This window comes from Prinia subflava, chromosome 17 (assembly GCF_021018805.1).
Source record: "Prinia subflava isolate CZ2003 ecotype Zambia chromosome 17, Cam_Psub_1.2, whole genome shotgun sequence".
Classification (NCBI taxonomy): Eukaryota; Metazoa; Chordata; class Aves; order Passeriformes; family Cisticolidae; genus Prinia; species Prinia subflava.
The window spans coordinates 2,153,275-2,170,382 of record NC_086263.1 but is presented as its reverse complement, the minus strand read 5'-3'; the positions used below and the strand labels follow the sequence as shown (position 1 = coordinate 2,170,382).

The following is a 17,108-nucleotide window of genomic DNA, read 5'->3' as shown; positions in this document are numbered from 1 at the left end:
ATGAGAGGGGCTATGAGCAGCTCTTAGATGCATCAACTGCAGCTGCAGGTGATGGCTTTGGCACTCTTTACCCCAGGCTGTTGATAAAAAGAGCTAATTTCTTCTTGCAGCAGAAAAATTATAATTTTACAATCAAATAAACAATATTTTGCTTACCAGAACGTTGTTAATGGCAATTTTCATCACCTTCTCATCTTCATTTATCTCCAAAGGTCTGGCAATAGATTCTGTCCTTGCTTCCTATGAAATTAAATGAACCAATATATTTAAACACTACACAAAGGCACTAATTTATGCAGAACTGAGGGTGATCAAGCAACAATGATAGGATCATCTGCATAATAAATGGGGTAGGATTTAGTGTTTATTCACCAAGGCTGAGATGATTTAGAGACCAGGAGATGATGAAAACGTTAAGTGAGTTGAGACTAGCAGGAGGGAGCAATCAAGGCATCTTTTCCAAATGAGGTGAGTCTGACTGCAGGTATTCTTTCAGGCAGATTTTTGGCAACTGCTCTGATTTTACATGTGGAGCAGGGCACAGAACATTCCATCACCTCTACAACACAACCCATGGAAGCACCAGTGCAGGTAGAGGAGCACAGTGTTCCAAAAGTGTGGAGCTACAAGGACTACACAGCCACCAAACTGTGCCAGGCAGGTGGACACTGAGCACTGACCCTGCCAGAGCTCCAGGAGCCTTTGGACAATGGTCCCAGGCACAGGCTGGGATTGTGGGGTGTCCTGTACTGAATGATCCCTGTGGGTCCTTACCCCCCAGGATATTCCATGATTCCATGTGCCTCCCACACCCGTGTGAAAATCACACACTGCAGACCTATGGCATTTCTGCTTCTGATAACTGAGTGAGTCAGACTCCTCAAAAATCACAGTGATCCTTGTTTAGTTCCCAAAGGATTAAAAACCTCCTCTCTCAGCAGTTTTGGGGACACATGGGCTAGGGTGTGCACTTGCCTAATTGATGCCTTAAACACTGACCTGGTCATTACATAAAACCTTCAGATTACTTGCTTGGCACTGGAAGGGAAGAGAGAGAATTTTGCAGCTCCCTGTCCCTAGAACAATCTTACATTGGCAAAACACTCGGTAACAGGTGGAGAAAGATGGAGAAAGTATCTCTCTAGAAAATATCTCATTAAGAACCTAAAAAGGCTTTGTACACAGGCTGTACCCAGCCCACTAGATGAGGAATTCTGGAAGGAGCTCCAGTAACTTTGCGAAGATGCTGTGCCAGACTCCCCAGACTGCAGAGCTCAGCTCCAGCAGAGCCTGCTCCCTTCCCACCAACTCCAGTCCAGGGAACTGCAGGGTGAACCCAACCTGGGAGCTCATCCAGCAGAAAAATAAAAGCAGCTTTTTGTGCTGAGCTTATCCCTCTGCTGGATCAGGTCTGAGCAATCCCACCACATGCTGCACAAAGGTTCATTTTCCTGGCAGGAGAAAAGAAGGAGAACAAATATTCTGTTTGTTGGGGAGGGTGACAGGAGTTACATCTGTTGGTGGCAATGACTGCTCACACTGCCTGATGTGCTTGCGAACATCTCTCTGTCCACAGAGAAAAACAAACTCCAAAGCAGAAAGTTCATCTGGGCAAAATTAAGATACAAAACATCTGTGCAATACAAATTCCCAAATAATTCCATAGGTAGATGTTTTTGGAGGAGGGTGGGGAAGAATGATGCAGCTCAGTTGTCATTCTGGGAACATTTAGCATTTCAGAAGCTCAGAAAAATCACTGTTTATTTGTGAGTCCCTTGTCAGGCCCAGCCTGGTGCAAACACTGCCCTGCCAACTGCCCTGGGCGCAGAGGATCTGTGCCACAGAGCAAACACACTTCAAACAAAACAGCAGAGGAACAGGAATTATTGTCCTTTCCACTTGCAAAGAGGTCAAAGGAGCAGCAAGGACTGTAGTTAGTAATCATAAACAACTCCCTCACCAACTCCCCTCCAGCAGCCCGGTGAAACGCCCCAGAACACACACAGGGCACTGCAATGGGGAGTGCCCTGTGCACTGGGCAGGAGCACAGTGGAGGTGATTGGTTTGGAAAAACTGAGGATCTGTCCTTTTAGGTGGAATAATTTATGCAAGTTTAATGTCTTTCCTTCTTCCATCTTCCCTCTAACAGCCCTGAAGTTTCAGGTACACACCACAGTCTTCCACAGAAATCCACGCTGTTTTCTACAACAAGGTTCAGTCCTACAGCCACACCTGCCTGGAAAAATCTGTCAGGGAAATGCAGAGCAGTGGAAAGGCTGGAATTTGTCTTTTCAGACTGTGGAATCAGGGTTAGGCTGGAAAAAGAGAAGGTCAGGGCAATTAACCCCTCACACCCCAAGACATGGAGAGGAGAATCCTCTGTACACACAGCTCATCCCTAAAACTCTGCCTTGGGATGGGCAGAGAAACTTCACTGTTACAACAGTGCCCCTAACCCAGCTTTGACTCTCTGGAGTAACAAGTCTAAGTGGAAGAGATATTAAATATGATGGTAAAATAGTAATATATATTGGAAATATAATGGAAACATAAATATATGGTGAGACTATCAAAACTACTGATTTTTTTGTGGATGTCTCTCACAGCTTCCCTGGGTAACAGCCACTGGGCCATTTCCTGTCACCCTATGAACACTCAGAGAGCAAAGCTTTATCTTTAATATCTCTTTTCAAGAAGGACCCTTTGAAAATGCACCCACCACTTCCCTTACTGGGAATCTCTCCCCAAGAGCTTCGTTCCCAGTTAACAATGAAGAGCCACTATTGCAAAACCCATTCTGCAAATATGCCCAAGGAAGCATTTTCAACTGATAACGGATTTCCATTTCCATGGCCCAAAAGCTGATAAAGCAGCTTCCAGTGTGCCTGATGTATGGAGAAATGGATGCACTCCTCCTCCAAACGGCAGGAACGAACCAAGGCAAGTAATAAGGCATGACCAGCACACAAGTCACTGATGATAAATGTGGTGTAATAACATGTTCTGATGAGTTCAAGGTCTAGCAGATGTTTCTCAACACCTTTTTTGTAGTAAGGAACAGAAAGCAAACCTTTTTTGCTAACACACTGGTCTTGCTGTGGCTGCCCCTGGATCCCTGGAAGTGTCCAAGGCCAGACTGGATGGGGCTTGGAGCAACCTGGACTAGTGGAAGGTGTCCCTGCCATGGCAGGGGTGGAACTGGGTGGTCTTTAAGGTCCTTCCAACCCAAACCACTCCATGATTCTTTTTGACCACAGGTTAAATCTTTGTTTTCCAGGAGTTCTAAGCCTGATACACTCTGAGGTTTGTGCTCTCCTCACTGCCACTTCAGCCTCACTCCAGGCAGCCCCACATCCCCTGCTCCCTGCAAACAGGGCCTTGGCAATCCCAGCTGTCCCTGCAGGCCACAAAGTTCTCCTTTGGGAGTCCATTACTCAGGGAGTTCACTCATACACGTTGGGATCACACTTGGCCAGTCCAGGGGATGGATGATTTGGGACTCTTATACAAGAACAGGAAGGCTCATGAGGCACATTAATCCTTCTGAAGGAATCTGACCCTTCCCAACAGCTCATTTCCCCCCTCAGGGCATTAAAATCATAAAAATTGAGAATTTTGCTGCTTCCAGACTATGCTGCTTGGTTTCATGCTCATCTCAGCAGTCTCCAAAGGGTGTCCACAAAGACAACTCCCTACTCAGCAAAGCAGAGCCTCAATCAGTGCCCCAAACCCTCAGCTATCCCAGCATTTAAAACCCTTTTCACAAGGAGGCCTGGGAGAGAGAAGCAACAGGAAAACATAATTTTTCAATGGATCAAAAATAATCAGAAGTGACCTGCATGTGGTTCTGCTGAGGCAGGAAAGGGAATGTTAAAGCTTTCTGACAGCGATGAATTTACACTGCTCTGTTCCCTCCCTCACCAGGTCCATCCATCTTCTGGCTCTGGAGCTGATGCCACTGATCCACCCTCAGCTCACAACCCCCAGGATGTGCCTCCTGTGATCCTTCCACACCCTCAGAATGCTCACCTTTCATTTACTTTGTGCAGGGTTTGAGGACAGACTGCATTGGTAAAGCTTGGATCAGTCCTCAGGACTACAGGGGTCACTTCATGGCTCCTTGGCCAGGAGGTGGCCTGGATGTCTCCTCCAGACTGTGGGAAGATTGAGGAACTTCTTGCTCTAGAAGAAGCTAAGCTTGTGAGTGAAATTCCAAATACAATCAGCTAGAAATGGCCTTGCCTGGGCATTGCTGGTTGGTTTACAAAGGAGAAAAGGACAGGGTTGGAAGAGACCTGAAAGCTCACCTCATTCCAAGTGCCTGCCATGGGCAGGGACACCTTCCACTGGACATAAGTGGTCTTCAAAATGCCAGGAGAAATGTGCCAAGCACTACTTTACAACTGATGCCATTTCTTCAAGCTAAATACTCCTGGGAAGTTCATACAAAATAATTTCTGACTTTAAATGCATACACACAACTGCAGTTCTGGTTAAAGTAATCTAATATTGATTCAACACTGGATCTCAGGTGTGAGGCTTAATTTTGGCTTCCCAATTTGCAATAAGCCCTCTTCCTCAAAGTGATAGGTTAGGCTTGGGTTAGAAGCAAAAAAAAAAAGTTTCAGACAAACTGAAGCAAACCAAGTAATTCTCCAGAGCTGTGGCAATTTCAAGTTACAAATTTCCACTAGAAGTTTTGTGTGTGGCAGGTCTGTAACCAAGCCCAGGAAATGAGAGAAATTCATTTATCAGCCTCCCTCAGGCAGTGTCTCGTATCCAGAAGTAACATTTGGCAGGCGGAAAAATGTTTCCAACATTCCCAATAAAATGATTTTTTGCAGTTAAGTTCCAAAGAGCAGGGAGTGATGCAGCCATCTCTGAAATCACATCTCCCTCTCCCCCCAGCACCAGCAGCAGGAGGGGGAAGGAAGGAAGGAAGGGCTCTTTAATCCAAAAGCTGGGAATAAAGAGATCCAAGTGAAATGTCTTTAGTGGCAAGGCTTTGTGCTGAACTAACCCTGCCTCAGTTCCACAGCTGGGCCTAAATGCCTTTGGCTCTGAAGAGTTTAATTCCAGCCTTTCCCAGCTGAGTTGGTAACGAGATTCTCGATGACTCCCATCAGTTTGGGAACGAGCTGGTGCTGTGGGCATCCATAACAATAACAGGGAGCAGTGCCCTGGACTTACTCCTTAATTTATCCTCCACAGAGTGGCAAACACTTCATGTGGCTGTTAAAAGCTTTTATCTACCAAATTCAGCAATTCCTTTATGTACAGGAGGGGATACAGGGAATAAACACTTTGTTCAAGGGCACAGAAGGGCTAAGTGCCAAGAGGAGCATTAGAAAATAAACCCACAGCATTGTCCACCTTCAGCACAAGCTAAAAGCCTTAAAAGAAAATATTATTTTCATTTTTCTTCAGTTTTGCAGGGCTTCCAGCTAATTAAGAGGTAAATAAAATGAAAACAAGCCTGAGAAGGTCAGAAATCTTACTGCCTGTCAGCAGCACAGAGGCAGTTTTCTTCTGGATTATTTTTGCTCCATTACCTTCCTGTGCCAAATAATTCAGCAAGTCTGAGCAGGGCAGCTTCCTGACAGGCTCCTGCTGCTGTGGCCCAGCACCTCTGGCAGAAGCAGAGTGGGAGGCACTCAGAGTTATAAACAGGCAGGAATTTTTCCTTTTGGATTTCTTTTGTAGGATAATTCAAGAGAACCCTTTCTCAACTGAGGACAACTGCCCTTGGAAGTCTCATTCCTGCTTTACTTTGAGCTGAAGAATGATTTGGACCAGCTCATCACCCCTCCCTTCCCCCAAAGGTTAATCTGGCCATTTCCCCACCTTGCCATGTTTTTAGAATACAAAGCACCACTGGCTTTTCCAACATCTTTTTCCACGTACAGAAAGGCTCTTCTGTGTAGATCCCAGAGAAGGGAATGCATAGGGAAGCAGTGCTGCATTTTGCCTGAGTGCTGACATTAATTCTCTAGCTACTTTTCTTGATTTGGGCTTTGACAGTCTTAATGACAGACTGGTATTTTCAACTTCTTTTCTCCATTCATTTAGCATCGTGTAGGAAGACAGAGAAAGAAATCCAAACAAAGTCTCTCCTCATCCCCATCTCAAATCCAAATCAACCCCACCAGCCCCACGCAAAAAAAGAAAGCCAGAACTCAACATGCCTGATTATTCTTCCAAAGAAAACTGTAAATATTCTGGAAATTAAAGTTACATAGCATTGAAATGCAAAGAAAGTGCCCTTGGCAGAAAAGGAAACAAGAAAGATGAAGATGTATTTCTCCATGCATGGAATTTGCATGGAATTGGCTTTTCATTTAGGGACCTCACTGTGTGGTACCAAGCTCATTCATCAGCTCCACTAAACTCCACAAATCCCAGCTGCAATTTCTGTGCTCCAAGATTGGACCAGCAAGAGTGGAAGCTGCAAATTACCTTGCACGTGTAATGCTTAAATGTGTTTTAAAATAAAAATTCTGTGTCTCCAGCCCTGCCACGGGACACCAATAACCTGCACTGAGCTCACCCACAGCTGGGCTAGAAACAAGGGAGCTTCCATGGAGCTCAGTAATTATATTTGGGATTTGCATCTGACAATACAGCTTTGGGGGTTGCTTGGGATTGTTTCTCCCACATAACTTAACAACATCATAGTCTGAATTCAGCACACTCTGTAGGTTTTGTTTCTTCCTCTGATGTTAATTAAAGATTCTTCTTTAGCATTACTTGGGAAGCATTTTAAATATACAGAAGAACTGTATATTCAGTCAGGGAATAAGGTATTTGCAAAGATTCAGAAAGGCACAGAACCACATTTCCAAGAAATCAGACCTCAACTCTTCCCCAAAAATATGTACATAAATTTACAGCACTCTCTACCTCCAATACATCTAACCAAACCTTTCCCCTAAATTCTTCTCTAGCTGAAATTTGTTTTCATTCAGAAAGTAATTTATTTTAAAAAGTGTTTCATGTCTTGGAGCAATGAAATTTATCTCATGTATGAAGTTTTTCTACACAATTTCTATACAAATTATGTACAAAAAGACTCCAACAGAGAAGGTAAAGGTTGTGGAGCAAATTAGAGTCAACATTTCCAAACGAAATAATGACTTTTACTTCACTTTTCCCCAGTGATCTTTCCCCAAAAGCTGCTCAGACTATGAAAACAAATCTAGTCAACCCATTAGTGCCAACTGCTGGCATTTCCTTTACAGTTCCTGGAAAATGAAGCCATCCTCACTTAGGATAGAAACAAACTTTATCATCAGTCTGTTGAAGCTTAGATAGGAAGAGTTTTTATTTAAATATTTGGAAATGAATGGATTGGAAAGAGAAAAGAGGTTCAGGGAACATAAAACTCCCATGTTTTCAAATTCCTTTAAACACTATGACAGCTGTTGATAGATTTTAGCACATGCAACAGATTTCAGGAGATAAAATGGAATAAAAAACTAAACCACACTACTCCCCTGCCCTTCAACAGCACAAACCCTCTGGCAGTGCCACTAAGTGTGAGCATTAATTAGCCAGGCACTGCCAGAAGAAAATAACCAATGGAAATCAATAATCTGCACGTTAAAAAGTAATAAAAGTAATCTTGGTTTAATGGCAACTAATTTGGTGTCTGCCAGCAAAGCTCTACTCCCCACCCAAAGCCAGAATGAACTTCAGCTCTTCCCCACCTGGAATGGGAGGGAAGGGCAGCAGAGGATGCCAACCCTGAGGTCTCCTGAGCCCCTCCCCGTGAAGGATCCCGGGAGGATGTGGCGGATGAGCAAAGGCAATTCCTGATTGCCCTCAGCACTGACAAGAACCCCAGACCCAACAGTGATGAAAAACCCAGCAACATTTGGCTCTAAGCCTCTCCTGTGATGGGCAAATTTCATACTTCAAGTGAAAGGTAGAGCTGGGGGCTGATAATTAATTCCACTGCAAAACTGCAACCTTCTGACTTTTCACCTCAAACCTGTTTGCTTTGCTACACGCTCAAGTCTCAAGTTTGTTGCATGTACCAAACTTGACATTTAACACGCCAGCCAAAAATGGGTCCTTCAGATTTAGCAAATTTAACACTAAAAACCTTGGAACCAGCCTCAAATCATAAGGAACAGAGCACAAAGCCTCTTCTGCAGCTCTCTGGAGGCTCTCCCTGTACTGTCACTGTCACCTGCTGCCTTTAGGCCACGCAAAGCCAATGGCACAGAAGGTCACCTTTCCCAGGACAGCATTTCCTAAAGACAAGTTCCATCTGCCAAACCTTTTTGCAAAAACACAACCTGTGCACCTGGACAGCATTAGCTGGCCCCATCTTGTGTACTCAGCCACAAGGAACACGTGCTCACTGCTCTAAGAACTCCAATCCTTTCAGAAATGATACCTCGAAGTAGGCTCCCACTCCAGAGTTCTTAATGGCCCCACTGGGAAGTGGCTATACTGAAGCACTTTCTCATCTCTTCATTTTTCAGCTTATGCTTGCAGCACACTCTGCTTGTGCCTGGCCCTTTTCCAGGGCCCAGCTCTAAACTTGGTGGCCTAAGAGCCTTGATTTCAAGTGACTAAACAGCACCCATTCAGATCAACTCTTGAGTACTTCTAAAAATGCCTGAAGTGATCTTTATTTGACTTTTAGCAGAATTACGGGGATGCTGTACTCAGAGCAAAAGGATCCAATGCTTCACTAAAGCAAATATTAGCACATCACACAGCAGCTGTGTGAAAACTCCTTCAAAGCCAAGAAATCAGGCAGAGTGCAAGAGGAGAAGTAACTGATCAACAGTTCTGTGACACTGGTGCATGTTGAGTTAAACTGGATTATCACTGCTCCCTCTCTCCTGAAATATGAACACCCTGCACACCACAGTGATGTCTGATCCAGCAGGAAAGGCTGTTCCATGGAGGAACTTCCCAGGGTATCAGCCACCCTTTGAACCACTGTACTCCATCAAACAAGGATCTGGGAGTATTAACTGGCGAGGCTCAGAGGCTACAGCTCAGACATCTGAACATTTCCCACACCATGCATGGTCTCCCTCCTTTAAAGGCATTTTCAGAAAATGCAGAACCTCCAGGGTTGCAGATAAAGGCACTGAAGGAAATAATGGCAAGACTTCCTGGCAGTGTGCACTGGCTTCATACAACAGCTTTTGATTTTCCTTCTTTACCTCTCCAGCTAAGCTGAAGAACATGTACCCTGCAGGCTGTGATGCCTCCAGCTCCTGCCACAGATATAATGAGCCTTGCCCTTGGAAAACTAACAGCATTCATCATTTATCTGTTAGAATATCCATCCCCACCACCACAGCCTGCACAAACAGAGAGTATTTCAGTGTTCTGCTGAAAATGCCAAGCTGTTCTCTTAGACTGCCTGCAGTCCAGCCATGAATAGGAAGGAAATTCAAACTGTCAGGCCCATTCCTTCAAACTCATGGAGTATTCATGTCAGATGCAGACATTAATAAGGACTGAGACTTTTTTCTCTTATTTCCTTTGAGGCACCCAGTGAACACAAGTTTTTCCATGCTCTCCAGCGTGTACTTACCCTCAGTTCCACCTCCTTGCCAAGTAAGTCATACAGGATTGCTCCTTTGGAGGTGATTTCAGAAGTGAGCTGTCTAGCTGCCTTCAAGTCAGCAATCTGGGAACACAGCAACAGCACTGAATAGCAGGAAAATCCCAAATGTCACAAAGAATACCCGCGGTATTTCTCATTTTGATGTCCAAATTGCACTGGAGGTCAAACTCTGCCAGAGGTTGTGCACTAGAATCAGAGTGGACAGAGTCTCTCTTGGCTTTGAAAGAACCCAGGTGAGGCCACGTCAGGTACAGGTTTCTGAGTGAAACCCCAAATATTTTAGGCCAAGGAAAAAAACCCATAAATCTCAGAACTGTGGCTCAGCCAGTTGTTGGTTCATGTGCTCTCCAGGACAAAGGGAAACATCACCTTTTTCATAAGCAGAAGTAAAAACTTCATATATCAAAAGGAATGGGACAAGCCTGCAGTGTAAGTAATGAACTTTTGAGCATCTACCAAGTGTTTTTTTGTTATTTTTTCAGGGAGACACATCAGACTTACACGAGAAGAATCACTTCTGAGTCTGTCATTTTCTCAAGGATCACAGAGATTCATCGAATGGTTTGTTTGAGAAGAGACCCTAAAGCCTGTCCAGTCCCACCCCTGCCATGGGCAGGGACATCTTCCACAGAAGTAGTAACAGCAATTCCTCTCATTTAGCAAAGTGCTGGGTTATTGTTTGTCTAAGGGGTTTTTTAATATTTAGAGAAGGTGCTTTTAAAATATGTAGAGATGGCTTTTATTTTAAGGGCTTGAACAGCTTTGATTTCTTAGGGTCACAGGAAGAATTCCCTTTCAACAAAATGGGCTGAAAATCAATCAGTATTTTGCAAGCTCCTACTGTTGCAAAAGTTTAGTAGGTAGAAAATAATTTTTATCCAGCTGACTACAATATTTCTATGGTGTCAACAGGATTTCCAAACAAAGAGAACCAATTTTGTGCCAGTGTTGCCTTGTATTACGCTTCTGGTTGAGAACTCAGAGATTAACACAAATCACAGACTCACAGAACCCCACTCACTGAAAGTCTGCCTTAAAACCCCACCCAATGCCTCGCCAGAACATTTTCCACTTAAATTTCAGCTAGCAAACAGATGAGTTTTTCCCAAGTGAACACAAGAGTACCAATGTTGCTTACTTTAGAGTCCAGATCAAACTTGAACTGGGTGCTGTCCTCCTCAGGGGGGTCTGCAGCCGCCCCTCCCTGGGTGCTCATGGCCCCGTAGAGCAGCGCGACCTTGAGCAGCTCCTTCACGGCGTGCCCGTCGGCCTGGTACAGCCTCTTGGTGTTCAGCCTGATGTGAGCCTTGGTCGCCTTGGGCAGGAGAGAAGGAATTCAGCAGTCACAAAGAACAAAATCCTCCGTTATCTGCACTCAAAGAACAAATCCTCAGTTATCTGCATTCAAAGCTCTTTTTGGGGGCACCAGGCCCTGCTGTACAGAGTCATTCCTCCTGTTTGGACACTCGGTTTGCCTCATCATAATGCTGGTATTTCTAGAAGAAATTTTTCTGAAAGCTGTGCATTTTCTGCATGTCAGAACATTTATAGAAAAACCATCAAACTATCATTATTTCTTCCCTGAATAAAGATCAGCAAAAACCCTATGCACCACTTAAATTCAAATTAAGTTTAAGTGGAAAGTAAGTGCTGCCCAGGTCTTGTGATGGTGCTGCAGAGAGGTAAATTTCACCCTTAATGAGTTGCAAGAATAAGATCAGTTATCCTAATTTAACTGTCTTCTCTTCCAGCAGCACCTTCCAAATGTTTTATTGTTTCTCTCAATTTTTCCCCTGCTATGATATTAGTGATTTTATTCCCTTCCCTCCCATTTCTGAAAGGTAGAGAGAGAACAATAAGGAAAAAAGTATTTAAAACTCTAATATTCTTTTTGTGGGCTTTAAAATAATAAAGGAGGGAAATTACTATGTCACAGAAAGGACACAAGTGTTGTTCTTGAAATTCCTGGTAAGTTTATATTATAAATGAATAGCCACAAGGAGCCAGGCACAAATTTCAGATTAAACTTTGAGGGAATCTTTATGGTGGCATAACTAAACAAGGAAGCAAAAAAAAAATTGATCACCCACTATGGATCCAAAAATTAAGTTTAAAAATGACACATGAAGCACAAAAGTGAGTTAACATCTTCTTTTCAGTATATTTTTAAGATGAAACCTCTGCTGAAATGTTTCTCCTTTGGGAATGCTGTAGCAGGTAGAGCCTATCCATGAGTCACTGGTGGTATTACACAGCTTTGGTTTTACAGTGTTCCTGGAGGAATTCACATTCCCTCAGGCTCTGACAGAGGAGGATCTTCAAGCTGGGCAGAGAGACTCAGATATTACAATATTTGGTACAATACAATTATAAGCTCTGCACTGAGCTTCACTGAATAACGGACTGAAGGAAAAAATCCTGTGAAACTAAAAAGAGAAAAGCACCATACTTCAAACCATGGATTTGGGTCCTGCTTTTCCACAGAAACAAAGCAAAGGGATGTTGGCCCATGTTTATTCAGGTGTATTTTGTCAAGACTTTCTGACTTTAAAATCAGATTTAATTTCCAATAGATATTTTCCTCTTGCTCATCTCATCCCAAAATCTCAATCCAGCAGAGGAAAATGACTCTCTGTATCAATTTGCAGAGACAGGACCCAGGGAATGGCTGGAGTTGTGTTAGGAGAGGGTCAGGTTGGATCTCAGGAAAAGATCCTTCCCCCAGAGGGTGGTGGGGCACTGAACAGGCTCCAGGGAATGGGCACAGCCCCAAGGCTGCCAGAGCTCAAGGTGCCAATTCAGGAACTTCTGTGATTCCTGAAAATTGAAGCCCAAACTTCCAGAACAGGCTCCTGACGTTGTGCACCCTGAGCCAGGGGTATATGAGATTTACAGCACAAAAAACACCAAACTGCTTTTGAAGTGTTGGTCCCAGAATGACCTCAGATGAGCCAAGACACAAAGTGAAAAGCCTGGTATATTCACCTCCCTTCTCTTGTAGTAGAAGCAATCTAAAAAATTAATTGCAGAAAACAGCAAGTATTCCATTTTAAGAGAAGTAGTCATTAAATTGACAGACTCTGTTAAACATCCCCTATCCAAAGGGGACTGGTGCACTAAATTATAAAGGATGTTGTTAGAAACAGGAGTTCCAATTTCAGCTCCATTCACTCTCAAAGGAGTAAAATCAATGTTTAGTAAGAGCAAAAAAATGGTTTTTCATTTGAAGGCTACTTAAAAACAAAAAATACACAGACAAGTATATATATTTTTCAGACTGGCACAATGGCACTGTGGAGTCAAGAAGACAACTCCACGTTTGGAAAGTCAATTCCATCACTTCAAGTTTGAGACACTCACCTATTTGATTTGTTGTTTTATTTTGTAACATTTCTAGATTTACAGAACCATTAAAAACCACAGCTATTTATTCTGAAGATCAGATGGTTAAAATGCAATAAAAAAATATAAATAGACAACAAGAACAGCAGCAACAGCCAGAAAATTTGCCTAACTTCACAATCTGCTTTGTTACTATCGTGAAGCCAAATCTGTCTGTGATTTCTGACTCTTGCAAAGGGTTTTGTGCCCTTGAGTTGCTGAGTTTGTTTTCATGAATGAACTTCTGTGCAATGAACACACTGGAAGCTTTCTGTTGCACTCTACTGCAAATTTGGACCCAAGTGGGCTCAAGCAGGTTCCAGGAATTGAGCCCCACTGATCAGGGCAGCTCTAGGGGGAGAAGACATTTGGTAAATTCTCAAACTGCCAGGAACACAGAGCAGTAGCTAATTTGTGTGGAAAATTAACACCTCCTCACTCCTTGTTCAGTAAAGCAGAGCAGAGCTCCAGTTACATTCCCTGGTGATGGATCTGTCCTGACATTCTCTTCTGAGACAATTCTGTCTCCATCACATCTCCCATCTGCCCACGGATGCAGGGAAGATAATTGTGAATTGCATGGACAGTGAATTATTAAGGAATTGTCTACAAGCTTCTCTTACCCTGAAAATGCTGAAAACCTACAATAATCCCCACAAGAACTTGTAATATTAACTGAGACTAAGTACAGGATGATTAAAGTAATTTCCATTCATTTCATTTTCTGAATCATATTATGTAATTTTCCAAAACCCCTGGGATTTTGGATAAAAAATCAGCTATAGAAAAGCATTACATTATTTCTTCCAGACTTGTGCTTGCAGGGGGAAACCCTTCCAAACAAAACAGACCTGCTCACTTCATCTCATGATGCCCCAGGGCTCAAAAGTACACTCTAATATGTACAAGAATGTACCCTGCTCTCAACATGGCAAAATTAAGAACTGGGAGAATTTATGGTGCACACTATTTACAAATGACAAGGGAAATATTGTTAAAATGACATTTTAATAAGTTCTAAGATTTAAAAAAAAGTATTATAATTCATCTTTGGTATCAGCATAAAAGCTTCCATTGCTTCCAGATCCACCTGCAGCGCCAGAAAGTTCTTTTCAGATAATGAAAAGTGTTAATCTAAGTGTGTGATAACATCAAAGGCTCACACGGCTTCAAAATAACACGAATTCTGTGAAGGACAATGTTCTTTTGCTCCAAAAGACTAAAAAATTTGATGGCCCAATCCAAATACCCTCATGCATAAAAAACTGATCTGTGAGAAAAGAACACATGCGCTGATCTATGGGAAATCTCATACAACATATACCAATATATGATTTTATATCATAATGGAAACATCAGAAACTATGAGTATTCAAGCACAGGCATCCAAAGTTAGCAATAACCATGGTGGGATCTCTTCTACAACAATTTAAATGGTTTAGAAACATTTCCCATCTACAGCTGTGTCTTCCACTGTTATCTTTTATCAAGAGAGATAAGGATGAATATTGGTTTAGATCCCAATTTAGATCCCAGTATTATATTTAGATCCCAGTTCTGCAGAGATTAACTGCAGTAACAGCATGCCCTGGGCTCTTCAAACTTCCACTCGCACAAGACACAGGATGACAGAATCATGGAATGGTTTGGGTTGGAAAGTTATCCCTAAAGCTGATGCAGTCCCACCCCCTGCCATGGGCAGGGACAGCTTCCACTACTCCAGGTTGCTCCCAGTCCTGTCCAGCCTGGCCCGGGACACTTGAGGGACAAAGCAGCACCAGAATGCAACACAAACTCAGCCACCCCCTGCAGGGAAACTCGGTGGGGTTAAGAGAGAAAGCTCTAAAGCTGCCATGGAACCAGGATTTCAGATTTTCAGGATTCCAGCCCAAGCACAGCTCCTGGGCAGACTCACCATGAACTGAGCCACGGCCTTAATGAAGAAAACCCTGTCCTGCTCCGTCTCCACGTCCCCGGGAATGTCACTCTGAGGTTCGTACCTGTGCAAACAACAGCTGAGATCAGAACAAGGCCCTGGCAACAATAAAGAGCCTGGCTTACCTGTGAGCCAAAATCAAACACAAACCTGAACACAAACACAACACTGAAAAATAAATGTGTAAATAAACTCCCAGTGCAGACTGGGGCATGCAGAGCCTGGAATGCACACGGTGAGTCTGTACAAACTGCACGAGCTGTGGAACCTGGCACACTGCACAAGGTCACACCCAGACACACTCACAAGTAAAGGAACCTTAGGGAAAAACAAACATCTGTGAAATGCTTAAAAAACCCCATGAGATGCAGAAACTTCTAGAAGGGGGCAGGCTGCAGGAACCAGGGAAGAATAAAGGGAAATTCAGTGATTTGGACCCTCAGCAGCATTTTAAAGACTATTTAGGCAACTTAATCCAAGTAATTTTGAATGGTTGTGAGTATATCCCTATTTCATTACAACTCCAAGAATATTCAAAAAATTTCTAACTACTTGCTAATTAAACTTAATGGATATTAATTATTAATCCAGGCCAAAAAGTAGCAATCAGGCAAACTGGTCAATGTTGGTCTCAATTATAATGTTCTACCTTATCATCTTTTAAAAACCCCCTTAATTATACACCTAAGCAGGAGAGAGAAGATAACATATAATTCAGATAACACTTCAAGATCCAGAAATATTTAACCAAAGTCTGTCAGTGGGTTAAGTGGGTGTAAAACTGCAACTGGACAGTAGTAGATTAGAACCAAATCATTTTATTTATTTTAAACATGTTGTGGATGCAGGATGATACCAGGCTGAGCCACCAGCTGTAGCAACAAGGTAAGAACTGGCTGGGTTTTGGTGAAGTTCCCACAACAGATCCAAACCCAGCTTGGATAAAAGGTCAGACATGGACAGGATGGCTGTGGAAATTGGAGAGTATGTGAGAGAGACAAGGCTACTTTTGAACCCACAGTCAGGGTGCAACCTCTGCCAGCACTGAGTCCCTTTGCTACGCCAGGCTGTGTCATTAAGCTAAAAGCCTGCAAACTATCACATTTCTATCTGGTATTTAGAAGAGCAGAGCTCAAAGAATGACTAAATATCACTGAGTTCCCCAATTTCACGGTACACCATCAGTTCCAAGCACACTCCTCGCATCCCAGTGTCAGCCCAAAATTTGTTGGTCTCATCACCAACCTTTTCACCAGCCACAGCAGCACTTCTGACACAAGCATGAAGTTTGGGGTGTGGAAATTCTCCATGGATATGATTCGAGGATACCCCAGCGTCCTCATCATCTCAGTAAAATCTGAAAAATGAGGAAGAGCAGGGATTCCTTCTTATATATCTAATAAAGGCTTTGCCAAGATTGCCACCTCCCCCAGAGTGTTGCTTAGTTACTACGAGATACGCCCAGCGCAAGGCACTGTTAAAAATTAAACCTCAATAATTAACATAAATCGTAGCCACAGAAAACACGCCAAAGTGAAAGCAGGCATTTTAAATGAGATTCAAGGAGCTGAAACAACGCGGACACAGCCTCTCCCTGCAAACACAGCATTCAGTTGTGTTCCCTACGGCGGGCGGAATCCCGCCCGTGCAGGGCTGTGCCAACCCCCGGCAGCGGAGACCCCTCCCAGGCAGGGACCGGCGGGCTCAGCCCCGCACCCCCCGCGGCACCGCCCGCCGGCAGCGCCGTGTGCGGCCGAGCGGAGCAGCGGGACCCCGGGAGGCCCGGCCGGGGGTGCCGCGTCCCGCCCGGCCCGGCCCGGCCCCGCCGCCCCGGCCGCGCTCACTGCGGAGGTCGCGGTACGACATCGCCGGGACCCGCGGCCGCCGCGGCTCTGAGGGAACGCGCTACGGCGGCGCGGCGGGGCCAAACCCCGCGGGAAGCGAAGTGTGCGGCGGGCCGGACACTGAACCACGGAATCGCGGGATAAATTGGGGTGGAAGAGCGCGCTGGGATCAGCGAGTCAACCTGTGACCGACTGCTACGGTGGCAACCGGACCACAGCACTAAGTGCCATGTCCAGGCTTTCCTCAAACACCTCCCGCCACAGCGAATCCACCACACGCATGGGCAGCCCATTCTAGTATCTCATCACCCTTTCAGGGACAAAATTCTTCCTAGTATCCAACCTAAACTAC

General features: G+C 44.1%; 1 protein-coding gene across 2 annotated transcripts in view; it reads right to left on the bottom strand.

The window, feature by feature from the left end:
• The window catches only part of CLUAP1 (clusterin associated protein 1), a 55,423-nt gene extending 38,515 nt beyond the window's left edge, over positions 1-16,908 (bottom strand). The window contains exons 1-6 of one of the 2 annotated variants that reach the window (XM_063414220.1): positions 16,757-16,908; positions 16,158-16,269; positions 14,892-14,976; positions 10,734-10,910; positions 9,563-9,658; positions 157-240 (exon numbers count right to left, since the gene is read on the bottom strand). In XM_063414220.1, the coding sequence (XP_063270290.1) occupies positions 157-240; positions 9,563-9,658; positions 10,734-10,910; positions 14,892-14,976; positions 16,158-16,269; positions 16,757-16,778 (576 nt within the window). In that variant the 5' untranslated portion in view covers positions 16,779-16,908. Of the gene's footprint in view, positions 1-156; positions 241-9,562; positions 9,659-10,733; positions 10,965-14,891; positions 14,977-16,157; positions 16,270-16,756 lie in introns of those variants that run through there. The other variant, XM_063414221.1, reaches the window with a different exon arrangement.
• Positions 16,909-17,108: the final 200 nt, after the last annotated feature.